The sequence below is a fragment of the Eucyclogobius newberryi genome, unplaced genomic scaffold, assembly GCF_026437365.1.
Source record: "Eucyclogobius newberryi isolate DKJ021-1_F unplaced genomic scaffold, fEucNew1.0.hap1 SCAF_14, whole genome shotgun sequence".
In the NCBI taxonomy this organism is placed as follows: domain Eukaryota; kingdom Metazoa; phylum Chordata; class Actinopteri; order Gobiiformes; family Gobiidae; genus Eucyclogobius; species Eucyclogobius newberryi.
In genome coordinates, this window is record NW_027315768.1 from 32,023,194 (window position 1) to 32,046,660 (window position 23,467).

Sequence of the window (23,467 nt, forward strand, 5' to 3'; positions counted from 1 at the left end):
TAGTGACCGAAAGAACAAGATCGAGGATACAAGCGGTGGAAATGAGTTTCCTCTGCCGTGTGGCTGGGCGCTCCCTTAGAGATAAGGTGAGGAGGTCGGCCACACGGGGGGAGCTCGGAGTAGAGCCGCTGCTCTTCCAGCTGAGGTGGCTCGAGGCCACGGGGAAGACTTAGGACACGCTGGAGGGACTATGTCTCTCGGCTGGCCTGGGAATGCCCCCGGAGGAGCTGGAGGAAGTGTCTGGGGAGTGGGAAGTCTGGGAGTCCTTGCTTAGACTGCTTCCCCGCGACCCGTCCCCGGATAAGCAGAAGAAGATGGATGGACATTTTGTCCGTACGACCACCTTGTTGCTAGCTCATCACGTTAGCATAACCGTTTTTCATACATTTGTAAGTTAAACATTTAAAATGTCCTTTCGACCGCACGCCTTGTTCCTCGATCCTCGTGTTTGAACAACGCTCTACGTGTTTTGTCCATGTTTTTACCATCCACCGTAGTTCACTTTAGGGATCATTTCAAAATGGGTTGAAGCTGAAAAGATTTAATATTTTTCGTCTTGAGGGGGTTGAACCTACATTTCGTCTTTTTGTTGCTTTGAAGCTTCAATACATCGTTGTGGCAGTCATTGTTTTGAAATGCTAAAAAACTCTCAGCAACGAGCATTAGGCCAACATTAGGCGGCGGGTGCGGCGCGGAGCACGGGGAGTGCATACGGGGGAGCACGGCGCACCGCGGCCCAACGTGGCCCGTGTGCGGCCCGTTTGCACGGTGCGTTGTGATCACGGCGCGCAGTGGCCCGTGCGAGGGAGCACCCGCCCTGCTCCCCGCGCTGGCCACGGCGCGCCATGGACCATGTGGATTGAGTAAACAAACATGTGCGACAGGCGACATTATTTGGAGAGTTCATAACTTCTAAATATAAACTTACCAAAGGATGTTCAGGGATGTTCACTAGAGGTGAACAGGTCTATCAAGCTACTATCATTTTATCAACGCGTAACATTTGATGTGAAGCCAGTCTTAAGTCTTTTGAGGGGGGGAGGGGGTCCAGAGAGAGACGAAAAAAAGTCTTTTCAGCTTCAACGCATTTTGAGAAGATCCCTTACTGTGCGTCTTTTCTTTTACTGTCAAGTGAAGTTCCGTTTCACAGCTACTTCCGGTCACACAGGAAGTTACCAAAATAAAAGCAAAATGTTATAATACAATATGAATGTGTCAAATTGAACTTTACAGTGGTTAAAGCTGTAAAAAAACACAATTAAAAGCAACTTGTGTTCTGTTTTACACTTAAATGCGGCTAACGGTCATTTTGCTAGCGATCGTTCTTTACGTTGATCGAATTGAATGCAAAAGTCACAAGATTTTTACTGAATTTGACCCTGATGAAGCTGAAGTGTTTGAGGAGTGGTTTTGTCAAATACACAGAATTTTTCATGCATTACATTTTTCACGTCATTTTCATGGACTTGCGGCTCAATTTAAGTCATTCATTGTTGGGTTGTTTGTGGCCCTTTGCTCCGTTAAGGTTTCAAAATGCGGCCCTCAGAGAAAAAAGTTTGGACACCTCTGTCTTAAAGTGTTCCCTACAGGTTGAACACTCATTGAAATAATATAAGATAAATATAATATATACTATAATATAAGATATCAGAGAATAGCCCATTTTTTAGGTTTATAATTTCACTTCCTGTTTCCAATTGATGACATCACACTAGGAAATTACCCAGCAAACACTGGGTAAAAGCCGTAAAAACTTGTCTTATGTCCAATTTTGTTTTTAAAATTTGACAAATACAAATATGCGAGAGCCATTTTATTTTGTTGAATTATGTTTAGAGTCAAAAAAGTAGTTTCTTTGTGTAATTTATGCATAAACTTTGACTGGAATGAGTGTGTGATGTCACTTCCTGTCATTTTCTACCGATTTTTCAGCATTTTCTCCACAAATACCTGCTCGATTGGAGTAAAAGTATAATTTATATGTACAACAGGTACAAATACACCAAAGAAAGTCAAAATTAGACAATCGAAAAAACCTGGCATAGGCACTTTAATCATGACACTTTACTTCTATTGTATTCACGCCTCTTTGAACCTCAGTCACTTTGGCTGCCACCTTTCTCTCATTCCGTCCCAGGGCAGTCGTAGGCGTTAAGCTGCTTATTCACTTTGTAACGCCCAAAACAAAACCAACCCGACTTATAAAGACGTAAAACAGAATTGCACCTTCTCTATTTCTGTTTCTTTGGTTGATTTTCTAACTTTCCTCCGGGCCGGATCAATAGTTTTGTTCAGCCCTGCGCGGCGACTGCAGCGGATTCAAATTTTAAAAAAACACACAGCAAAGCCGGGTTAAATAAGGCTTAACACTAACACAATATTAGCAATACGTTGACGAATAAACCGGGCCCGAGCGTCGACCCAACAGCTGGAGAACCTACAGCGCAAAGACGGCGAGCCCTCCGGAGACGCCGCGCGCCGCCGGTAAACAACATATTTATTCTCTCCACACTGTGTCTGCATTATCCAATAGTGCGCGGGCATCGGGAGAGGAAATCAAGAGCGCATTGGAGCGGACACACTTGGCCAAACAATACATATTTATGCGGCGCGCCCACACACAAATCAGCACACATCAACATACATCAGCCTTAGCCGCGCGTTTGAGTCCGCCGGGCGGCCAAAACGGAGGAGAACGAGTCCACTTCCTGTTGTAAATGGAGACGGGAGTGTGTTTTTTCGACGGCCAAGTCAAACTGAAGATCGTGCTGTCGTCGCATTGTGTTGTGGAGTGGGCGGTTTCATCTGTTTTATTCACTTTATTTATGTTTTGGTACACGATGGCGTCTGCATTATGTGCGTTTGATGTAAGTCGAGCGCTCTGCCTGTCGCGCGGACACATTTTGAAGCTTTATTGCAACAGAAAAGAGAGCAATAGACACAAATATTGAAGGATAAGCCCGGTTTTTGAAATGAAATGATAATTAACTAAAGAAGCTACTTTATTCAACTGGCTGCGGCTTTCATATTCCAAAACAGAATTGATTTTATTACGCGCACACAGGTTTTGACATGTGCTTTGTTCAGGTTTCATGTGGAATTATTAAGGAACGCAGAGGTTTTAGGAGTGAAAGTTACATTTGTGTTCATTTCAATTGGAAAAACACATAAAATCATGTTTACTTAAGTTACACACCGAATATTTAAAAAAAATCTGCCTTTTTCAAATACTATTATTGTTTTACTTAAATTTTTCAAACAAACACAACACACAACGACCAGAGAGAACGAAACAAAATAATAACACAAATAGACATCAACAAAATATAAACAACAACAACAAATAGCGGCACAATTTTTTTATTATTATTTTAAGTCCTATTTTGTCCAAAGACAAAGTCTAATTTTTCCATTTCAAAATTAAGTCTGAATGTCATTTTTTTTCCTTTTTACTGCCTTATTTCACACACAAAAAATGCTGTTCTGACTTAACAGCTAAGTTATTCAAACATTTGGTCAAATTGTTTGTTTTCAATGTGTTTTTTGGACTGTAAACCGTGTTATTCGACAATCATACAGTTTTATTAAATGACCCAACGACATAATCACTCGTTTCCCAGTATAAAAGCTTTAAACGTTGGATCAGGGAGTAAACCAATACCATCATTCATTTCCTAATACTTCTCAAAATATAAAAAAATCATAAATACGAGCAGTTTTTTAGAGATCTCCACTTGTTTTTTGTCTAGTCCTTCTTTATTTAGTCTAAAATCCACCATGTTTTCTCCCACGCTGCACATCGCTTCACCTCCCGCGCTCTCTCAAGCCTCACGGCGCCTAAAATCACACTGTGCTATGTTAACCGCAGCCTTTTCGCAGTAAGCGTTAAATATATATTTTTTATATCAATTATCCGCGGACGGGCTGCGAAAGGTCAGACTGTCCGCCGTTCATCCCGGGGTCAACGCCCAGAAGAGGCTCCGCGCCGGACGTCAGCTACATTCAACACGGAGATGAGTTATGAGACGAGATGCGACAAAAAACTGCTCATATTTATCGCTGGAAAATGTGTACAGTGACCGCAGCGATGTCCAGTCCCTTCTCAACGTCCATCAATCTTTTCTTTAGACTTTGTATTTTAAAGGGTGTGTTTTATGTTAAATTGACCTTTTTGAGATCTTAATCGTGTTCTAAGGTCGTTCCCTCATCAAAAACAAACCTGGAATGGCATTTAGCTTTGTCTGGAGTAGCATTTAGCTTAGTCTGGAGTAGCATTTAGCTTCGTCTGTAGTAGCATTTAGCTTAGTCTGGAGTAGCATTTAGCTTCTTCTGGAGTAGCATTTAGCTTCGTCTTGAGTAGCATTTAGCTTCGTCTTGAGTAGTATTTAGCTTCGTCTGGAGTAGCATTTAGTTTGTCTTGAGTAGCGTTTAGCTTCGTCTGGAGTAGCATTTAGTTTCGTCTGGAGTAGCATTTAGTTTCGTCTAGAGTAGCATTTAGCTTCATCTGGAGTAGCATTTAGCTGTAGCATTTAGCTTTGTCTGGAGTAGCATTTAGCTGTAGCATTTAGCTTTGTCTGGAGTAGCATTTAGTTTCGTCTGGAGTAGCATTTAGTTTCGTCTGGAGTAGCATTTAGTTTCGTTTGGAGTAGCATTTAGTTTCATCTGGAGTAGCATTTACTATGTCTGGAGTAGCATTTTGCTTCGTCTGGAGTAGCATTTAGCTGTAGCATTTAGCTTTGTCTGGAGTAGCATTTAGTTTTGTTTGGAGTAGCATTTAGTTTTGTCTGGAGTAGCATTTAGTTAAGTTTGGAGTAGCATTTAGTTTCATCTGGAGTAGCATTTAGTTAAGTTTGGAGTAGCATTTAGTTAAGTTTGGAGTAGCATTTAGTTTCGTCTGGAGTAGCATTTAGTTAAGTTTGGAGTAGCATTTAGTTTCGTCTGGAGTAGCATTAACTTTGTCTGGAGTAGCATTTAGCTTCGTCTAGAATAGCATTTACTTTGTCTGGAGTAGCATTTTACTTCGTCTGGAGTAGCATTTAGTTAAGTTTGGAGTAGCATTTAGTTTCGTCTGGAGTAGCATTAACTTTGTCTGGAGTAGCATTTAGCTTCGTCTAGAATAGCATTTACTTCGTCTGGAGTAGCATTTTACTTCGTCTGGAGTAGCGTTTAGCTTCGTTCTCCGAGAATAAAACGCTCTATAAACCGACATGGAGGAAACGCTGTGATACTATTTTCACCTGAATAAATGCGTTTACAATATATCTGTACCGGGACTAAACAGATTTTACTTTATTACTCGCAAAAAAAGCGGGTAAACGTTCGGTTCAGTTCGTTTTTCACATTTCAAAACAGTAAAGAAAAATCAAAACGGCGCGTTTAAGAGTTTTTTAAAGGGCAATAACTACAAAAATAATGCTTCTTCACCCACTTCGCTAGAATGAGTGTGAGGGAGGGATTTAGTGATCATCTTATTAAAATGAACGGTGTAAACAACAACAACACCGGGCTGCAAGCGCGACAACAGTAAACACATCACTCCTGGAAGGGTCTATATTGGATCGTTCTACTTTGTTCCGGTGCCGTTTCCTGCCGCGCATTTCCCCTTCTTACTTTTCCACGCAGCTCACTTTGAACAGTACACGTTCCTCTTTATTTTTGAGCCATTTGCGTCAGGAAGCCGCTCGTCATCCGCGTGGTGACAAAAACATCGTTAGCGCGACGCGTTCCCCTCGCGCTCTTCACTAACCGATTGTTCCCGCGTTGTTCCCGGTTTGTTTGCGTCACCTGCGGCTCGTCTTCCGAACGCCGACACGATTGAATCAGGCTCGGATCTGTGTTTTCCGCAGATTAACAGTCGCGTCCTCTTCCAGCCGTCTCCAAACTCCGAAACAGATAAAGCGTCGCCTCGGCCGGCTCATACGCGCGCTCAAAGCGTCGAAAGCGTAAAAAACCACACCAATCGCGCCGCAAAAGCGAAGAAATCGCGCCGCGGATAACGCACTACATGCTCGACGCGCGTTTACCATAGACTTTGAATGTAAACTGGACGCTTCGGCCGCGGCGGTGTGGGAGCCGCTTTATACTCCAGAGCGACTTATATGTGATATTATTAGTAATTTTCACTCTAGAAACCACAAGAGGGCGCTCTAGGCTCTAAGCCACACAGAAGAAGAATCTGCACTTCCTCTTCCTCTGGAGTTTGTGGAGTTGTTTAGAAGTGACACAGAGGAAGAAGAATTCAATGGATTTAGTGATTTGGGGTAAAACTGATGCTTTGGTAAACTTGTTAGCATGTTCTTTATGCTATAGTTATCTGAATAACTGTTCACATGTTACGTTAACATACCAGACACTTACCACAGTTCTGTCTGTGCCTCATGTAGCTGAAGGTGTTAGCGTTAGCATTCGTACACCTATTCACCATGTTCTCTCATCTGTTATTATTTTAAATTGCATTTCAAGATGAAATGTCTGTTCTTGGTCTTGGATTTTATCAAATAAATTTCCCCTAAAAATTTGACTTTTTGACTCCAGAAAATACGGTATTTCAGTCGTTTTGACTAAGATATTTTACAAGTTGGACCTGGATTTCTTAGGTTTAAATAAAGAGTTTCTATGGTAGTTTCAAGCAACCAATGGGGAAAAGAAAGGGAATTAGAATTAAGGCAAAAGGCAAAAAAGTAAGCAATCGGTTAATGTGAATTTGGAATATTCCTTTTAAAGACAGATGTTTTTACGTGACTTTTCTGGTCGATTCTCACGCTCCATCCTTCCCACGATTAGCTCCTGGAAGCTAATAAATCCACTTTAGGCCTCAACAGCAAATGAAACTGTAACTCTCTTTATTACATGTTGTTCCAAACTAAAACATTCACCTGCAGAAAAGTGCTTTATGAGGCATTTTGTAACATTTCTCTTTTGGAGTGGAAAAACGCTGCGTGTTCCTGGAAGTGCGTGAGGATGAAACTATCCTCGGCCAATTTAAGTTGGATTTGGCTGAGAGCGAGACTCAGCTGTTGTCTTTGTAATAGAATCAAACACAGTATTTACTGCTGTGTTCAGAGCCCGGCTGAGCTAATGTTGTTCTAAACACAAGGAAATGATGGAGGGAATGAACGGCACTAAAGCAAGGCTAACACAGGGCTAAACCAGGGCTAAACCAGGACTAAAGCAGGACTAACACAGGGCTAAACCAGAGCTAAACCAGGACTAAAGCAGGACTAAACCAGGGCTAAACCAGGACTAAAGCAGGACTAAACCAGGGCTAAACCAGAGCTAAACCAGGACTAAAGCAGGACTAAACCAGGGCTAAACCAGGACTAAACCAGGGCTAAACCAGGACTAAAGCAGGACTAAACCAGGGCTAAAGCAGGGCTAAAGCAGGACTAACACAGGGCTAAACCAGGACTAAAGCAGGACTAACACAGGGCTAAACCAGAGCTAAACCAGGACTAAAGCAGGACTAAACCAGGGCTAAACCAGGAGTAAAGCAGAACTAAACCAGGGCTAAAGCAGGGCTAAAGCAGGACTAACACAGGGCTAAAGCAGGGCTAACACAGGGCTAAACCAGGGCTAAAGCAGGGCTAAACCAGGAATAAAGCAGGACTAACACAGGGCTAAACCAGGGCTAAACCAGGACTAAACCAGGGCTAAACCAGGACTAAAGCAGGACTAAACCAGGTCTAACACAGGGCTAAACCAGGGCTAAAGCAGGGCTAAACCAGGACTAAACCAGGGCTAACACAGGGCAAAACCAGGACTAACACAGGGCTAAACCAGGACGAAACCAGGACTAAACCAGGGCTAAACCAGGACGACCCAGGACTAAACCAGGATGAAATCAGGACTAAACCAGGACGAAACTAGGACTAACACAGGGCTAAACCAGGACTAACACAGGGCTAAACCAGGGCTAAAGCAGGGCTAAACCAGGACTAACACAGGGCTAAATCAGGACTAACACAGGGCTAAACCAGGGCTAAAGCAGGAGTAAACCAGGACTAAACCAGGTCTAACACCGGGCTAAACCAGGACTAAACCAGGACTAAAGCAGGAGTAAACCAGGACTAACACCGGGCTAAACCAGGACTAAACCAGGACTAAACCAGGACTAAACCAGGACTAAACCAGGACTAACACAGGGCTAAACCAGGACTAACACAGGGCTAAACCAGGGCTAAAGCAGGGCTAAACCAGGACTAACACAGGGCTAAATCAGGACTAACACAGGGCTAAACCAGGGCTAAAGCAGGAGTAAACCAGGACTAAACCAGGTCTAACACCGGGCTAAACCAGGACTAAACCTGGACTAACACAGGACTAAACCAGGGCTAAACCAGGACGAAACCAGGACTAAACCAGGATTAAACCAGGACGAAATCAGGACGAAATCAGGACTAAACCAGGACGAAACTAGGACTAAGCCAGGACTAACACAGGGCTAAACAAGGACTAAAGCAGGAGTAAACCAGGACTAACACAGGGCTAAACCAGGACTAAACCAGGACTAACACAGGGCTAAACCAGGACTAACACAGGGCTAGACCAGGGCTAAACCAGGACTAAAGCAGGACCAAACCAGGACTAAAGCAGGACTGAACAGGACTAAAGCAGGACTGAACAGGACTAGACCAGGACTAACATAGGACTAGACCAGGACTAAACCGGGGCTAAACCAGGACTAAACTAGGACGAAACCAGGACTAAACCGGGACTTAACAAGGTCTAAACCAGGACCATTCAAGACTAAACCAGGAATAAACCAGGACTAACACAGGACTAACACAGGACTAAACCAGGACTAAACCAGGTCTACACCAGGTCAATTCTAGAATATATTTTAAAGTATCATTATTGAAAAATGGATTGAACTTGTTTTTGAGTTGCTTATCAACCAAAGTCCTGCAGAAAACACTGCCTTTATTGATGGTGTTTATGGCGCTGCTTTGGCCGTCTTATCGGCCGCAGTAAAACGCCTTCACAGCTCGCCCGGCGTCAGAGCTCAATGTCAAGCGTGTGAAAGTGTGTCGCGAGTAGATGCAGCGATTCAAAACAAGCGCTCGTAAATCTGCCTGATGGTTTGATGGTAAATCCATGGGGCAGTGGATTTAACTGGGGGTTGGTGCCTGTTTTATCTTATTTTTTTATTACGACTCCCGACTCCCGAGTGATTAACGACGTCCCTCCGAGAGCGATACCGGGTCAAATACAGAACAGGGAGCAGAATGTGAATATACGCGGCGCTGCGCTTTCCAAACTGACAAACATGAGTCATCAGAAATAATAAGAGGCGTGCGCAAAGACAGCGTCGGCGGACGGCTGTTGTTTACGAGCGTAGTTTTACATACAGCGTGGACTTTATTAAGAAGAGAGACAATCGATGCATGGCGGGCAACAGCCGTCAGTGCTCAACGTTTGGGGTGAGACTGCTTGAGTACATTGTAAAAAGTGATGGCCGGGTAAGTTAAAACGTCCTAAATTGAGAGTACGTTATCTCGATTTGAGGAGATTTGACTCAGATAAGTTCAGTTAATTGTCAAGTTGCAAAAATCCATTGGCACAATTGTCACGGTCGTAATCGTCTGGCAATAGAAAGCACCTCTAATTGAATAAATGTGAGAAAACGTTCCGCAGTATAAGTCGCACCAGCGAAAAAAGGCATAATAGAGAAGAAAAAACATATATAAGTCGTACTGGAGTATAAGTCGCGTTTTTGAGGGAAATGTGTTCGATAAAATCCAAGACCAAGAACAGACATTTCATCTGTAAATGCAGTTTAAAATAATAACAGATGAGAGAACATGGTGAATAGGTGTACGTATGCTAACGCTAACACCTTCAGCTCCATGACGTATGCGAACGCTAACACCTTCAGCTACATGACGTATGCTAACGCTAACACCTTCAGCTACATGAGGCACAGACAGAACTGTGGTAAGTGTCTGGTATGTTAACGTAACATATGCACAGTTATTCAGATAACTATAGCATAAAGAACATGCTAACAAGTTTACCAAAGCATCAGTTTTACCCCAAATCACTAAATCCATTGAATTCTTCTTCCTCTGTGTCACTTCTAAACAACTCCACAAACTCCAGAGGAAGAGGAAGTGCTGATTCTTCTTCTGCGTCGCTTAGAGCCTAGAGCGCCCTCTTGTGAAAATAATCAACATGTAAAATGCAGTTGCAAGTGTGAAAATTACAAATAATATCACATAGAAGTCGCTCTGGAGTATAAGTATATAAATATAAATATAAGTTGCACCCCGGCCAAAACTATGAAAAAAGGTGCAGCTTATAGTCCAGAAAATATAGTATATGTTTTGTATCTTCAAAATAAACTAAATATTCTAAACGCTTCCCCTTTTTTCTCCCGTTTTCCAGAGCCTCACTTCATCTCAGCCTACGACATCGGCCTCTTCACCTTCTTCTTCCTGCGCGAGAACGCGGTGGAGCACGACTGTGGGAAGACGGTGTATTCCCGCGTGGCGCGCGTCTGCAAGAACGACATCGGCGGCCGCTTCCTGCTGGAGGACACCTGGACCACGTTCATGAAGGCGCGGCTGAACTGCTCCCGGTCCGGAGAGATACCGTTTTACTACAACGAACTCCAAAGCACCTTCTACCTCCCAGAGCAGGACCTGATCTACGGCATCTTCACCACCAACGTGTGAGTACCGACGGCGCTTTAGTGTTCACGGGGCACATTACGACATTTAACTCACGGGTTCGACGCACGGTTTAGTCCTGGCGATGAAGTAACCGCTCATAAACAAAGATTTGATGTGTAAAGATGCTAGCATTAGCCGCTCACCTTAGCTTGAGCATGTAAAAGACTGAGAGTTTCCCAAAGAGCTGAATCATTATCTCTGTTTTCTTCATGAGATCCATGTTCACTAGTGAGGACCACGCCCCCAGCTGCGATGCAAAGTGTTTATTGGCGTGCGAGAAACATGAACAACACAAATGTACAGAAGTTGATGCCGTTTTGGGGCTTCTTGCGATGAGGGCTGAATGCTCCCGGGCCTCGATACCCCCATCAAGGATATATATTAGAAGAATTACAATGATTAAAAACAGGGTGGGAGGGAGGGGCACGAAGTCATGAACACCGGTGTGTGTGATCTGGATGATTAAATAGTGTAGCTGCAGGAAGGGGCGTGGTCCGGCTCCCGAACTTAAGATAATAAACTTATCTTCATTTGAATAAAACATGTTTGATTAGTATTAGTCCATAAATACTGCAGTGTCTCTCAGTCTTTATCAGATTATTAATTAATTATTATTGGAGATACAGCTTTTTTCTTTCAGTTGTATGAGGACACTTGTGTGCTCTCTGGTGGCACAATTGTGTATTATTGTGTATATTTATATAAGGCAAATGTTTTCACTTGTTGGTCAATCAGTTACCGTATTTTCCGGACTATAAGTTGCACCTTTTTTCATAGTTTTGGCCGGGGTGCGACTTATACTTATATACTTACTACTACTCCGGAGCGACTTATATGTGATATTATTTGTTATTTTGACAATTGCAACTGCATTTCATACTCCAGTGTAACTTGTATATGTTTTTTTCTTCTCTATTATGCATTTTTTGGCTCTGGTGCGACTTATACTCCGGTGCGACTTATAGTTCTGAAAATACAGTAACCATGAATTACAGACTGATGGATCGTTTCGTGGCCAATGCCGATTGCTCCAAATCCAGATAAAGCCTAATAAGCTCTGTCGATATTTAAGACTGATTTAGATTATTTTCCTCAAATGATGTAAGTTCAATTTCCTAAATTTCCGACAAACTCAACTACAGCCCTGTATGTACTTTAGGCAACAGGTCGGCCAAAACCAAATATCGACCTGTCCTACGAATTATCCCAATATAATACTATATGGGTCCCTCTACCACAAACACCCCAGGAGAACCGCTTGCTCAAAGATCGGTTTGCTTTAGCGGGAAAGGCTGTGAAGACGGTAGAAGATCGTCAGTCGTAAATCACCGTGACCAAATATGTCCCATCATATTTTCTTAAACAATTCCCACTCAATTGGAATCTTGGGTTGGCAGACTCTGGTTGCATGTGTCTTACCTCACCCTTGTCAAAAGCTCTACGTTTCCTCTTAATTATGAACATTGTAACTCCTATGAAACCCGACGCCGCAGCTGCTCCGAGGACTATTTATTGCCTTAAGATGAAGTGGATGGATCTCCCGGGGCCTGAGCGCTCGGCCCGTGCGATATTTATCTTCTAAATGAGTTCACGAGGAAAAAGGTGATGATGGCTGTGCTTTTAGGCTTGTTGTTTTTGCCAACTCTGCATCAGCTGGAAATATGGGGCAAATAAGTAAATGAAAAACTCTATTTAGAACGTCGTATACAGTTGTTACACTGTCATATTGGAGAGTGGGGGAAAGAGGTAGATGGAAAGAAAGAACCAACCACTGGATAGTGGCCAGTTAATTTAATTTTATATACAGAAAAAGATACAGTTTTTTCCTGATTATAAGTCACACCTTTTTACATAGTTTTGGGGTAAGACTTATGCTCCGGAGCGACTTATATGTGATATTATTCGTTATTTTCACACTGGCAACTGCATTTCACATGTTGATTATTTTCACTCTGACGACCACAAGAGGGCGCTCTAGGCTCTAAGCGACGCAGAAGAAGAATCTGCACTTCCTCTTCCTCTGGAGTTTGTGGAGTTGTTTAGAAGTGACACAGAGGAAGAAGAATTCAATGGATTTAGTGATTTGGGGTAAAACTGATGCTTTGGTAAACTTGTTAGCATGTTCTTTATGCTATAGTTATCTGAATAACTGTTCATATGTTACGTTAACATACCAGACACTTACCACAGTTCTGTCTGTGCCTCATGTAGCTGAAGGTGTTAGCGTTAGCATACGTACACCTATTCACCATGTTCTCTCATCTGTTATTATTTTAAACTGCATTTCAAGATGAAATGTCGGTTCTTGGTCTTGGATTTTATCAAGTACATTTCCCCCAAAAATGCGACTTATACTCCAGTGCGACTTATGTATGTTTTTTTCTTCTGTATGATGCATTTTTTGGCTTGTGTGACCTATACTCCGGAAAATACGGTATTTGCCAGTTTGCCACCTGAAATGCGTGCTGCCACCTTAACCCGACCACCAGGCGGCGCTGTTACCCCCCCATTTCGAACTTGATTTGTCGGTTTTAAAGCGAGACTCCGGAGGTGACAGTTGACTCCTTCTCTTTGTTTCGACGATGGTCTTGTTTTGACTTTAGTTGGAGAAACTTGTCCTTCATCCTCGGTAATAGAAAAGCGACTCGGTGTGTGCGTATGTGAAAGTGTCAGGCCAACGACTGTAGCACAGAGATTCCTTACGAAGCCACAGTTGTTTCGAGACGTCCAATGACTTCATCTCTCCGTCTTAAAGTTTTATGCAAACTTATCTGAGTCATCGCTCATTGTTATTCAAATGTATTCAGAGCTGCGTCTTGGGAAAGGCTTGGTTTCCGCTGCCGTCTGTTGCTACCTGTTCACAACAAACATTTGTCCCGGTCTTCAGCCTACACGCCTGTTTACGCCTGTTTACGCCTGTTTACTCAGAGCCCACCGTCTCGGCCAAGAGGCATTTGTCAAGTATCGAGATTGTCAGACTGTCATTTTGCTCTGCTGTCAGAAAATGTGTGGATCTTTACATATTTTATTGAACGATATGAGCTGATCTGGGATCTGGGATTGAAGCTCTTAAAGGCTGGTTTCTTGATTAAAGCCAGGACTAAACAAGAGCTAGACCAGGACTAAACCAGGACCTTGACTTATCGTGAAGAAAACTGGTTCAATAGGTCTTAAAACAGGTGTAAAGATGATCAGGAACTATAATAAATCGTGACCAGTCGTCGTGAACGAAACATCTGGAGCAAAAGCACTAAACCAGGACTAAACAAAACTGAAGCCAGTGTCGAAGCTCATTTTGTTTCATCAGATTTTGTATTTTAAATGTCTATGGATTTCTCACGCTGAATTTTTTTTAACCATGTAAACATACCGTATTTTCTGGACTATTAAGTCGCACCTTTTTTCATAGTTTTCCGGAGCGACTTATATGTGATATTATTTGTTATTTTCACACTTGCAACTACATTTCATACGCCAGTGCAACTTATGTATGTTTTTTTCTTCTTTATTATGCATTTTTTGGCTGGTGCGACTTATAGTCCAGAAAATACAGTATTTGAATTGATTTTAATCTGAATTTCAATCACTGGATTCTGAAGACACATTCTTAATCGTATAAATATAGATATAAACAGAATTTAAATCTGATTAAATGAATGTCTCGTCCATAAGCCAGAACATATTGCTTTGCCTACAATTTCCCGCAGTATGGCATTATTCTTATCTATGTGTTTGATCATTTTAATGCCACACTGTGGAACATTCTACTCAAAGCAGACAAGCAAGCAGCTAAAAGGGACATTTTTTTCCATCTGGTAGTTCATGCTCTTTCTTCTTATTCCGCTTGAAGCCCATTCATGATAACACGAGCTGAAACTGTGTCAACGATCGCGCCGCACAAAGTGAGGCCCTAAACTGCTCAGGAGCCAAACCCTCCTTTCGTCTGGCGCTCGTCTCCCAGGCCTCGTCCTCGTTCCTCCGTCTGAATCCCCACCGCTCTGTCCCTCATTGCTGAAGATGTAAATGCAATCAGCGCCAACGCCTCCTCCATCTGTCCATCCAAATTGAACAGGCTCGGAGCAGGTCCCGCGGGTGCCCGGGGGACGGGTGCTGCCGGAGAAGAAGTCGGGCGTGTGAGACGTGTTATCCGTGTTAGCCGTGTCTCCTCGGAGCGCGCCAGACCTCGTTCTCGGTCCCAAAAGTGTCTGAAATGGGCTCAGATTGGAGGGGATTGTCTTTGAGGTAATTGCGTGACTTTAGGTAGAAACGAACGGAGAACGGACCGAAACGGCGTCGGATTGAGTTCTGGCGACGCGAGGGACGAAGTTTTATGCATCGTTTAAAAACATCTTCATAAACATGCTTTCTTACTGTGATCGGGGTTGCCTCTCCGCAGATCTGACCTGTACCTCGGCCCGTGGCACCACACGCTTCTTTCTATAGAGATAATACAAGTTGACTATCAAACTGTGGAACATTCCAGGCAAATCAATAACATCTCCATGGAGACGAGCATGAAAAGTTTAATATGGCAATGCTCTAGATCTTTTGGGGCCCTGGGGAAGATTTCTGACGGGGCCCCTTTCCTCCACCTGCCCCCACCTGCTCCCACCTGCCCCCACATGCCCACACCTGCCCACACCTGCTCCCACCTGCCCCCACCTAATCCCACCTGCTCCCACATGCCCCCACATGCCCACACCTGCCCCCACATGCCCACACCTGCCCCCACCTGCTCCCACATGCCCACACCTGCCCCCACCTGCTCCCACATGGCCCCACCTAACCCCACCTGCCCCCACCTGCAGTGACACATATTGGGTACTGTTCCCAAGACCTTTGTAGGCATTGGTCCAATAATTATGAATCCCTATAGTTTATTTTGTCTGGAGTATTTTAGATCAACAAATCCAAATGTTACTGTAGCTCGTTCCCATACTTTATAGTTATACATCATTCTTCTGGCCCACGACATTGGCCCATTATTTATTTTAAGAACACTGTAACTGTTTTTCACATGCTGCCGATCACTTGTGGGTGGCCCCCAGTGGAGCCCCAGCCCCTCCGTTCCCTTCCCTCACTCCGGCCCTGCTTTACAGCGCACCGAGCGTCTCTGCGAGCTGCACTGGACACCGGACTGGAGTGGACAGAAATACTTCATATCTACACGATTGGAGTTTTATTTGACTTCTGAAATAATCAAAGTGGAGAGAAATGTGCAATTTGCTCTATTAAATCTACAGATATCGACTGTTGTAATCAGTACGTCTCAGCTCATTTGTCTCGGAGATGAGGTTTGCAGATTGAGATGGTCTGAACGTGTGCAGAGGAGGAAGAGGGAAAGAGGAGGGAAAGGGAAAGAGGAGGAAGAAGGAAAGAGGAGAAAGAAGGAAAGAGGAGGAAAAGCGAAAGAGGAGGAAGAGGGAAAGAGGAGGGAAAGGGAAAGAGGAGGCAAAGGGAAAGGGGAGGGAAAGGGAAAGAGGAGGAAGAGGGAAAGAGGAGGGAGAGGGAAAGAGGAGGGAAAGGTAAAATAGGTAGAAGGACGTTAAGGCTCGTGCAAAGAGGACGTGGAGTTAGATCGCGTGAGAGCCGAGGACTGAACAGAACTGCACGGCTTCCTAATTACTCCTTGCTTTGTGTTGTTTACAGCGGTTTCCAGGGCAACATGGTATTCTTGTGCTGTCAGCGCAGCTTCGGCGGCTCGGACAGAGTCATTAGTTTGTACAAGGCGACCCGGAGCAGCGCACGTCAGATTCCGGGAGAGAAAACAAAATAACTACATTGCGGGTGACAAAAAAAAGGCGGCGCTCGGAACAGAAGGTGTTTGTGTGTGCGCTGACATCCCGACACCCGGCAGACACATGCAGAGAGAGAGAGGAGAGGGGGAGAGAGGAGGGACAGAGAGAGGGGGAGAGAGGGTGGAAAGAGTCCAGGAACACAATGAAGCGAGAGAGAGGAGAGAGAGGGAGGAAAGAGTCCAGGAACACAATAAGAGAGTGAGAGAGGAGAGAGACCAGGGACACAATGAAGCGAGAGAGAGGAGAGAGAGGGAGAAAGACCAGGGACACAATGAAGCGAGAGAGAGGAGAGAGAGGGAGAGAGACCAGGGACACAATGAAGCGAGAGAGAGGAGAGAGAGGGGGAGGGATGGAGAGAAAAAGAGGAGAGAGGGGGAGAGAGAGGGAGAGTGAGAGGGAGAGAGACCAGAGACACAATGAAGAGAGATATTTATCTCTCGTTCACTGAGTCGTCCAGCCGGTCAGAGTCAGAGGCACTTTAAATATCAGCGACTTCAGCTTCAAAAACATTCCCCAAACTCTTAACCTGAAATGCAGTATTTTGAACGAGCGTCTCTAAAAGTACGTGTTCCGACCCCTCCAAATAGTACTTTATTATTCAACACATCATGGGCCCCTCTGCGCCCCTGAACGTGTCCAGTGGAAGCGCCGGACGAGCTGCTGACTCAGACCTCTCCGAACGCCTTGTCCTTCGGTGTATGCCCCCCGGACCTCTCTCTTCGGTGTGTGCCCCCCGGACCTCTCTCTTCGGTGTGTGCCCCTCGGACCTCTCTCTTCGGTGTGTGCCCCCCGGACCTCTCTCTTCGGTGTGTGCCCCCCGGACCTCTCTCTTCGGTGTGTGCCCCTCGGACCTCTCTCTTCGGTGTGTGCCCCTCGGACCTCTCTCTTCGGTGTGTGCCCCCCGGACCTCTCTCTTCGGTGTGTGCCCCCCGGACCTCTCTCTTCGGTGTGTGCCCCTCGGACCTCTCTCTTCGGTGTGTGCCCCACGGACCTCTCTCTTCGGTGTGTGCCCCTCGGACCTCTCTCTTCGGTGTGTGCCCCCCGGACCTCTCTCTTCGGTGTGTGCCCCCCGGACCTCTCTCTTCGGTGTGTGCCCCCCGGACCTCTCTCTTCGGTGTGTGCCCCCCGGACCTCTCTCTTCGGTGTGTGCCCCTCGGACCTCTCTCTTCGGTGTGTGCCCCTCGGACCTCTCTCTTTGGTGTGTGCCCCCCGCCCCACCGGACCACTCTCTTCAGTGTGTGCACCCCTCTGCTGACTCGGCTGCTTTCCCTCCACTACGGGTCCATTCACCGCCGGGGCCGAGCGTAATGTGATTTTTGCGCAGGGGCCGCCGTAGATGCAGGAGCCGCCGTAAATGCAGGAGCCGGCGCTGCAGTTTGTGCGGCTGGAGCGACCGAAATAGAGGCTTTTAATGTCGGGAAAGTGAAAAGGGTTCAAAACAAGAACAGCGAGAGCGAGAGAGCGAGAGAATAATGGAGGACGGAGCGGTGCGGGGAAAATACTGAAGGAGATGTGGTGGTGGTGGTGGTTGTTGTTGTTGTTGTTGTTGTTGTTGTTGTTGTTGTTGTTTTTCATGGCCGACACCGCTATTTTTAGGGCCCGTTTTGATTATTTTCTACAAATTACAGTATATCCTTTGAATTTACTACAAACCCGGTAAGAGCAGTTGTGTAGTCATGTTTTATGCACTCAAAATTTTAATTAGAAGAAAAAAAGTTTAAAAAATAACTTAAATTATTTTTTGGTGTCATAGTAAGAATAAAACAACAACAAATAAGTCTTTTTAACAGCTAAAGCCCCTCAGTGAAACCAGAGTACATCTATATTTGAAGTATTTTATCTCCCCGCACAACAATTTTACGTAATTACAACTGAATATTGCCAGTGGTGGAGGAAGTACTCAATGTTGTTATTAGTAAAAGTACAGATACATGTGTAATACAATGCTCAAGTACTGCATTTCACACGGATTTATAGCAGTTTTATGTGTTAAATGTAGTGATTTTTGTCAAGTCCAATCAGTTTCTTAATTTTCATAATGAATTTGATGTGTATATTTTCGTTGGCTTTCGACAGATTTTTCCACATTCCTCCACAAAGACCTGCTCGATTTCTTTAAAAACTATAATTTCTATGTACAACAGGTATAAATAAGTCAAAATTAGGCGCTTTAAGGCCAGTAGCCTCTAGTTTGATTAATAATAATGTATTGGATTTACATTGCACCTCACACTTTGTGCTTTTCGAAATAAAAATATTGCTTGACTTATTAATATTTCACAACTGATTTATGCTTTTAGATCAGTGATAAGAGAGGAGAACCTTCATTTCCCCCACACTATGGAAATAACTGTATATACTATGCCCTGTTTTATAGTACTTATTTGAAGTATATCTTGATGCTAAAACATTTCTAAATAGGTCTGTTTTTAATCACTATTTATCTTTAATAATCTGTATACTTTTGTGCATTGTGTAGTTGTCATATCGCACATATATCTGCAGTTCTGTGTATTTTCACGCTCAAAAGGCACAATCAGTATTTGAATGGCTGAACAGAGAACCAAAGTATTTATAAAGTGCTTTTTACGACAAATTTTTGCTTGTTTTGTGTCATTTCGACCATGTTTGTCTTCCCCGTTTCCCGCGGATACGACGCCGCACTAGCGCGTTTGACATTTAGTTTGAAAGTTTGGGATCCTCTCTATCCGTTCTGCTCCAGACGAGTTCAGCGGTGGATTAATGACACTTCAGACGGTCTAATCTCCACCGGGGGCTCGTGTCGGCGAAAACGGAGCGGAGAGCGTTATCTGGGAGCGCCGACGAGCAGCAACAAACCGCCGAACAAGCCGCATCCATCCTGCTTATTTAGGGATTCACGAGCAGCGATTTGGCAAAGAGCCGCCCGTCTCCACAACGAGCGCGTTATTTACGGACTGCAAAGCGCCGTCGGCTTGTCGGAGCGTTGTGTCGTTGGTGAAGATGCGCGTTTTCCACTCTGTAAAACGTACATAACATAATTGTGTTGAAGCGCTTACTAATTATTGTGTAAATTGTCCAAAAAATGCGTCAGTCGTGAGCGAATTGTTGATTTTTGATGGAATGTCGCTTATTGATGAAATCACAGAGGGATTCGTACTGTAAACAATGGTCAAAATCCACAAAAAGTACCTAATAGTTATGGTTTGACAACTAATACTCCTTTATTTTTTTTATTTATTGCCTAAACTGTCCAAAAAATGCGTCAGTCGTGAGCGAATTGTCCCTGCATTTACGATGGAATGGCGCTTATTGATGACATCACAGAGGGATTCTGTTTAGAACTTTGGCGCAGAATTACTGAACATAATTATATTTCAGAACTGACTAAAATGTTTCCCTTCTTTTCCACCATTTGACCATTTTGGTGAAGTTTATATATACTTGTACTTCCTGGTTTGACATGAGCAGCAGATTTAGGTAGAGGTAATTCCACAACTGTTACCTAGCAACCGTACTGTAAACAATGGTCAAAATCCAGACAAAGTACGTAATAGTTATGAGTTGACAAATAATACACCTTTATTTTGTTAAATTATTGCCTAAACTATCAGAAAAATGCGTCAGTCGTGTGCAAATTGTTCCTGCATTTTCGATGGAAAAAGTTGCTTATTGATGACATCACAGAGGGATTCTGTTCAGAACTTTAGAGCACTAGTTCCTGTCACTTTCATCTTAATTTTTCTCAACAAACTTCAGCTCGACTCAAGTGAAACTATAATACGTAGTTACCACAGGTTCTACCCCACCAATCAGAGCAATAATTACAAAAACATGTAAACTCACTTTAATTGTCAGTCGAAGCCCTTTGAGGTCAGTTTAATAGTACGTGCAATATCAGCTTTAAACATTATCTTGTAAATATATTGATATGTAAAATATTGATAGTTTCACATCTTGGACTAACTTTAAATCTTTTTATTCTTCTTTTTTGTCAGTTTTCAAATATATATATATATAATAGAACACAACACAGCATCAAAACAATAAAAATAAACATCAACTTAACATTAAAAACATAATTATGGCATATTTAATTCAAAATGATGGTCCCAACTGGTCCAAAGTCTTATTATATTAGGCCATAAACACGGATGGATTTCCGACCCCGGCGACCATCCAGGCGCGTTTACAGCACGAGCACGACCAAATAAACAAAGCATTATCACAGTACTTCAACCCGAGATCTGGAGATTTATGCTTCTGCAAGTGTCGCTCTATTTAACCCCAGCAGCATAAAACGAAGAGATGGACAATAAAAAATAACCTTACAGGACGATATAAAGTGTTCCTTACTCTAAAAAGTGCAATATGTTCAGTTTCAAATGATAAAATACTTGTTTCAATCCTTTTTCTTAATGAAAACTTCACATTTTTCAGTTTTCAAGTCAGTTTTAAGAGTAGAACATGCTAAGTGCACTGGCTCTTTCACACGCGAGTCATTTGCAGCTTGAGTGTGTTTGAACCTGGAAAAACCCGATGGAATGAAAGGACCAATGCTTTAAAGAGGAATTTATGATTTAATTTAGTCCCAAATTGTGTGTGTACAGTTGGAAAAATAAGTATAAAGTGGAGCGACGTCGTATTTGAAGCAATTTGTCTGTGTTCACGGCTAATCACTGGAGCTGCTCAAGTATAAAAGTTATTTGTTTGCGCCTCAAAAAATCACATTCGTCTCAATTTAGATATCAATAATGGCTTTGCTCTGTGGTTGATTGTTTTGCTGCGTCTGCCAACTCTCCAGAGGCTCTGAATATCTCACGTTTCACACTCTTTATGTCAGAAAGTGAAGAAAGTAGGACTGCAGTAGTCTATTGATTATTTTCTCCAAATAATCAAGGAATTGGTTAATTTTGTTTTTGTATTTTAATTCCAGAAACCATTTTAAAAAGAATATATATTTTTTTTTTCTGTTTGTCTCCATGTTATTGCTTTGCCTGGAATGACTCAGGCTAAAAGTGTTAAAACATGTCTTTAAATGTATTCGTTTAGGTTTAAAATAATTCGTTAGGTTTGTAAAATAAATCACAAAATGGCAGAAATATCACTTTATACGACTGGAATGTTGCATTAGATTTGCACAGATCGTGGTTTAGCAAAGAAATATTGTTGTTAAAATGTATTTGGTTTGTAAAATATAATGCCATATCACAGAATATCGTGTGCAACATATCGATTATCGCGTGTATCGCAAAAACTGTGATATTATCGTGACGGAACATGCCATTCACAGCCAAACAATTAAGTGTAAAAAATACATATGCCAACAACAAACATGTTAGTTATGGTGAAATCGTATCCATAAATACAGGCGTTTTAACCCGTTCCTTCCTCGTTCTCCTGGTGGTTTCTCGTTGCCCGGCGCCTGCTCCTCGCGGCGTCGCACGTGTATAAATCCGCCTCCGCCGCCATCAACCACCTGCTCGCCGCCTCCTGTTTGGGGACCGAGCGCGTTTAGATATTTGGGGCCGTCGACACGTCTCGGAGCGCGTCAGCTTCCACATCTCGGGAGGAAACGCCGCGCATTTTGTTCCCGACCACCATGAAATGACAAAGACGGAGAAGTCACTGAGGCCGAATCTGCGAACGCGTTTGACTTTGTGTGCGTCGTCTGCTACTGCAATACTGCTGCAAGTACTACAAATACAGATGATAACAGAGCAGTCAAGCGTGTATTCAGAAACTACAAAATTATATTACTTGAGAAAATAGTTGAGTAGAAGTGCAAAAAAAATAGGGGAAACTACTGCGAGAGTCAGAGTATTGTAAGAGTAACTGTCTGGATGTAATGTTTTTTTAGTTAATGTAATTTGTTTCAAGGGCAGAATCGTTAATAATGCACAAAATCAGGTAATTTATTAGAAAAATAATGCTGAAAAATTAATTGCAATTGAATCAAAATGACTGCAATTTTTGGAGTGCTGTAATTTCCTCCATGAATAACACAAATTTCCTGTGAGTCTTTTTGTAGTTTGTCAGTTCATGGGCCTTTTTCAGTCTTTTTTTGTCACTTTGCGTTAAAATGTGAACTTTGAACACGATCCAATTATTAAAACATAAATAAAAAATCTGATCGCAAAAATCCAATCTTTTTCACAATTCGTGCAGAGCTAATAAAAAAAGACCATGAAAATAAATCAAACGAATTGTCATATATGAAGGAGCCGTGCAGGAAACACAAATGATTCCAATAATTCACAAATGTCAACATAAAGGTTTTGTCCCAGTGACAAGAGGAACCGACACGTTTACTCGAGTAAGAAGAGTACTTTTACTTCAAACTAATACTGCTCAAGTATTCTCAGTGGGACTTTCCTGGTTAAATACAGGTCAATAAATAAAGTAGCAGTATAAGACGTGTTAAATATATTACTCAAGTAAAAGTACGGTGCCTGAAAACTGCTCCACAAAGTACAATTTTATTTTAATGCTGAAGGAAATGTAACTGTATCCACCTCTGTAGTAGTAGTAGTAGTAGTAGTAGTACTGGTCCCATTGTTAAGCCTTTAGACTTTTTTGTAGAGCGTAATAAGAGAATAATAAGAGCGTAGTGAGAGCGTAATAAGAGGGTAGTAAGCGCGTAATAAGAGCGTAGTAAGAGCGTAATAAGAGCGTAGTAAGAGCATAATAAGAGCGTAATAAGGGCGTAGTAAGCGCATAATAAGAGCATAATAAGAGCGTAGTAAGAGCATAATAAGAGCGTAATAAGAGCGTAGTAAGAGCATAATAAGAGCGTAATAAGGGCGTAGTAAGCGCATAATAAGAGCATAATAAGAGCGTAGTAAGAGCGTAATAAGAGCGCAATAAGAGCGCAGTAAGAGCGCAGTAAGAGCGCAATAAGAGCGTAATAAGAGCGCAGTAAGAGCGCAGTAAGAGCGTAACAAGAGCGTAATAAGAGCGCAGTAAGAGCGTTATAAGAGCGCAATAAGAGCGCAGTAAGAGCGCAGTAAGAGCGTAATA

General features: G+C 43.0%; 1 protein-coding gene across 3 annotated transcripts in view; it reads left to right on the forward strand.

The window, feature by feature from the left end:
• Window positions 1-23,467, forward strand: part of sema5ba (sema domain, seven thrombospondin repeats (type 1 and type 1-like), transmembrane domain (TM) and short cytoplasmic domain, (semaphorin) 5Ba) — a 378,099-nt gene that overhangs the window by 265,414 nt on the left and 89,218 nt on the right. For all 3 annotated transcript variants that reach the window (XM_072445266.1, XM_072445269.1, XM_072445267.1), the window contains exon 9: window positions 10,384-10,669. In XM_072445266.1, coding sequence (XP_072301367.1) covers window positions 10,384-10,669 — 286 coding nt within the window. The remainder of the gene's footprint in view (window positions 1-10,383; window positions 10,670-23,467) is intronic.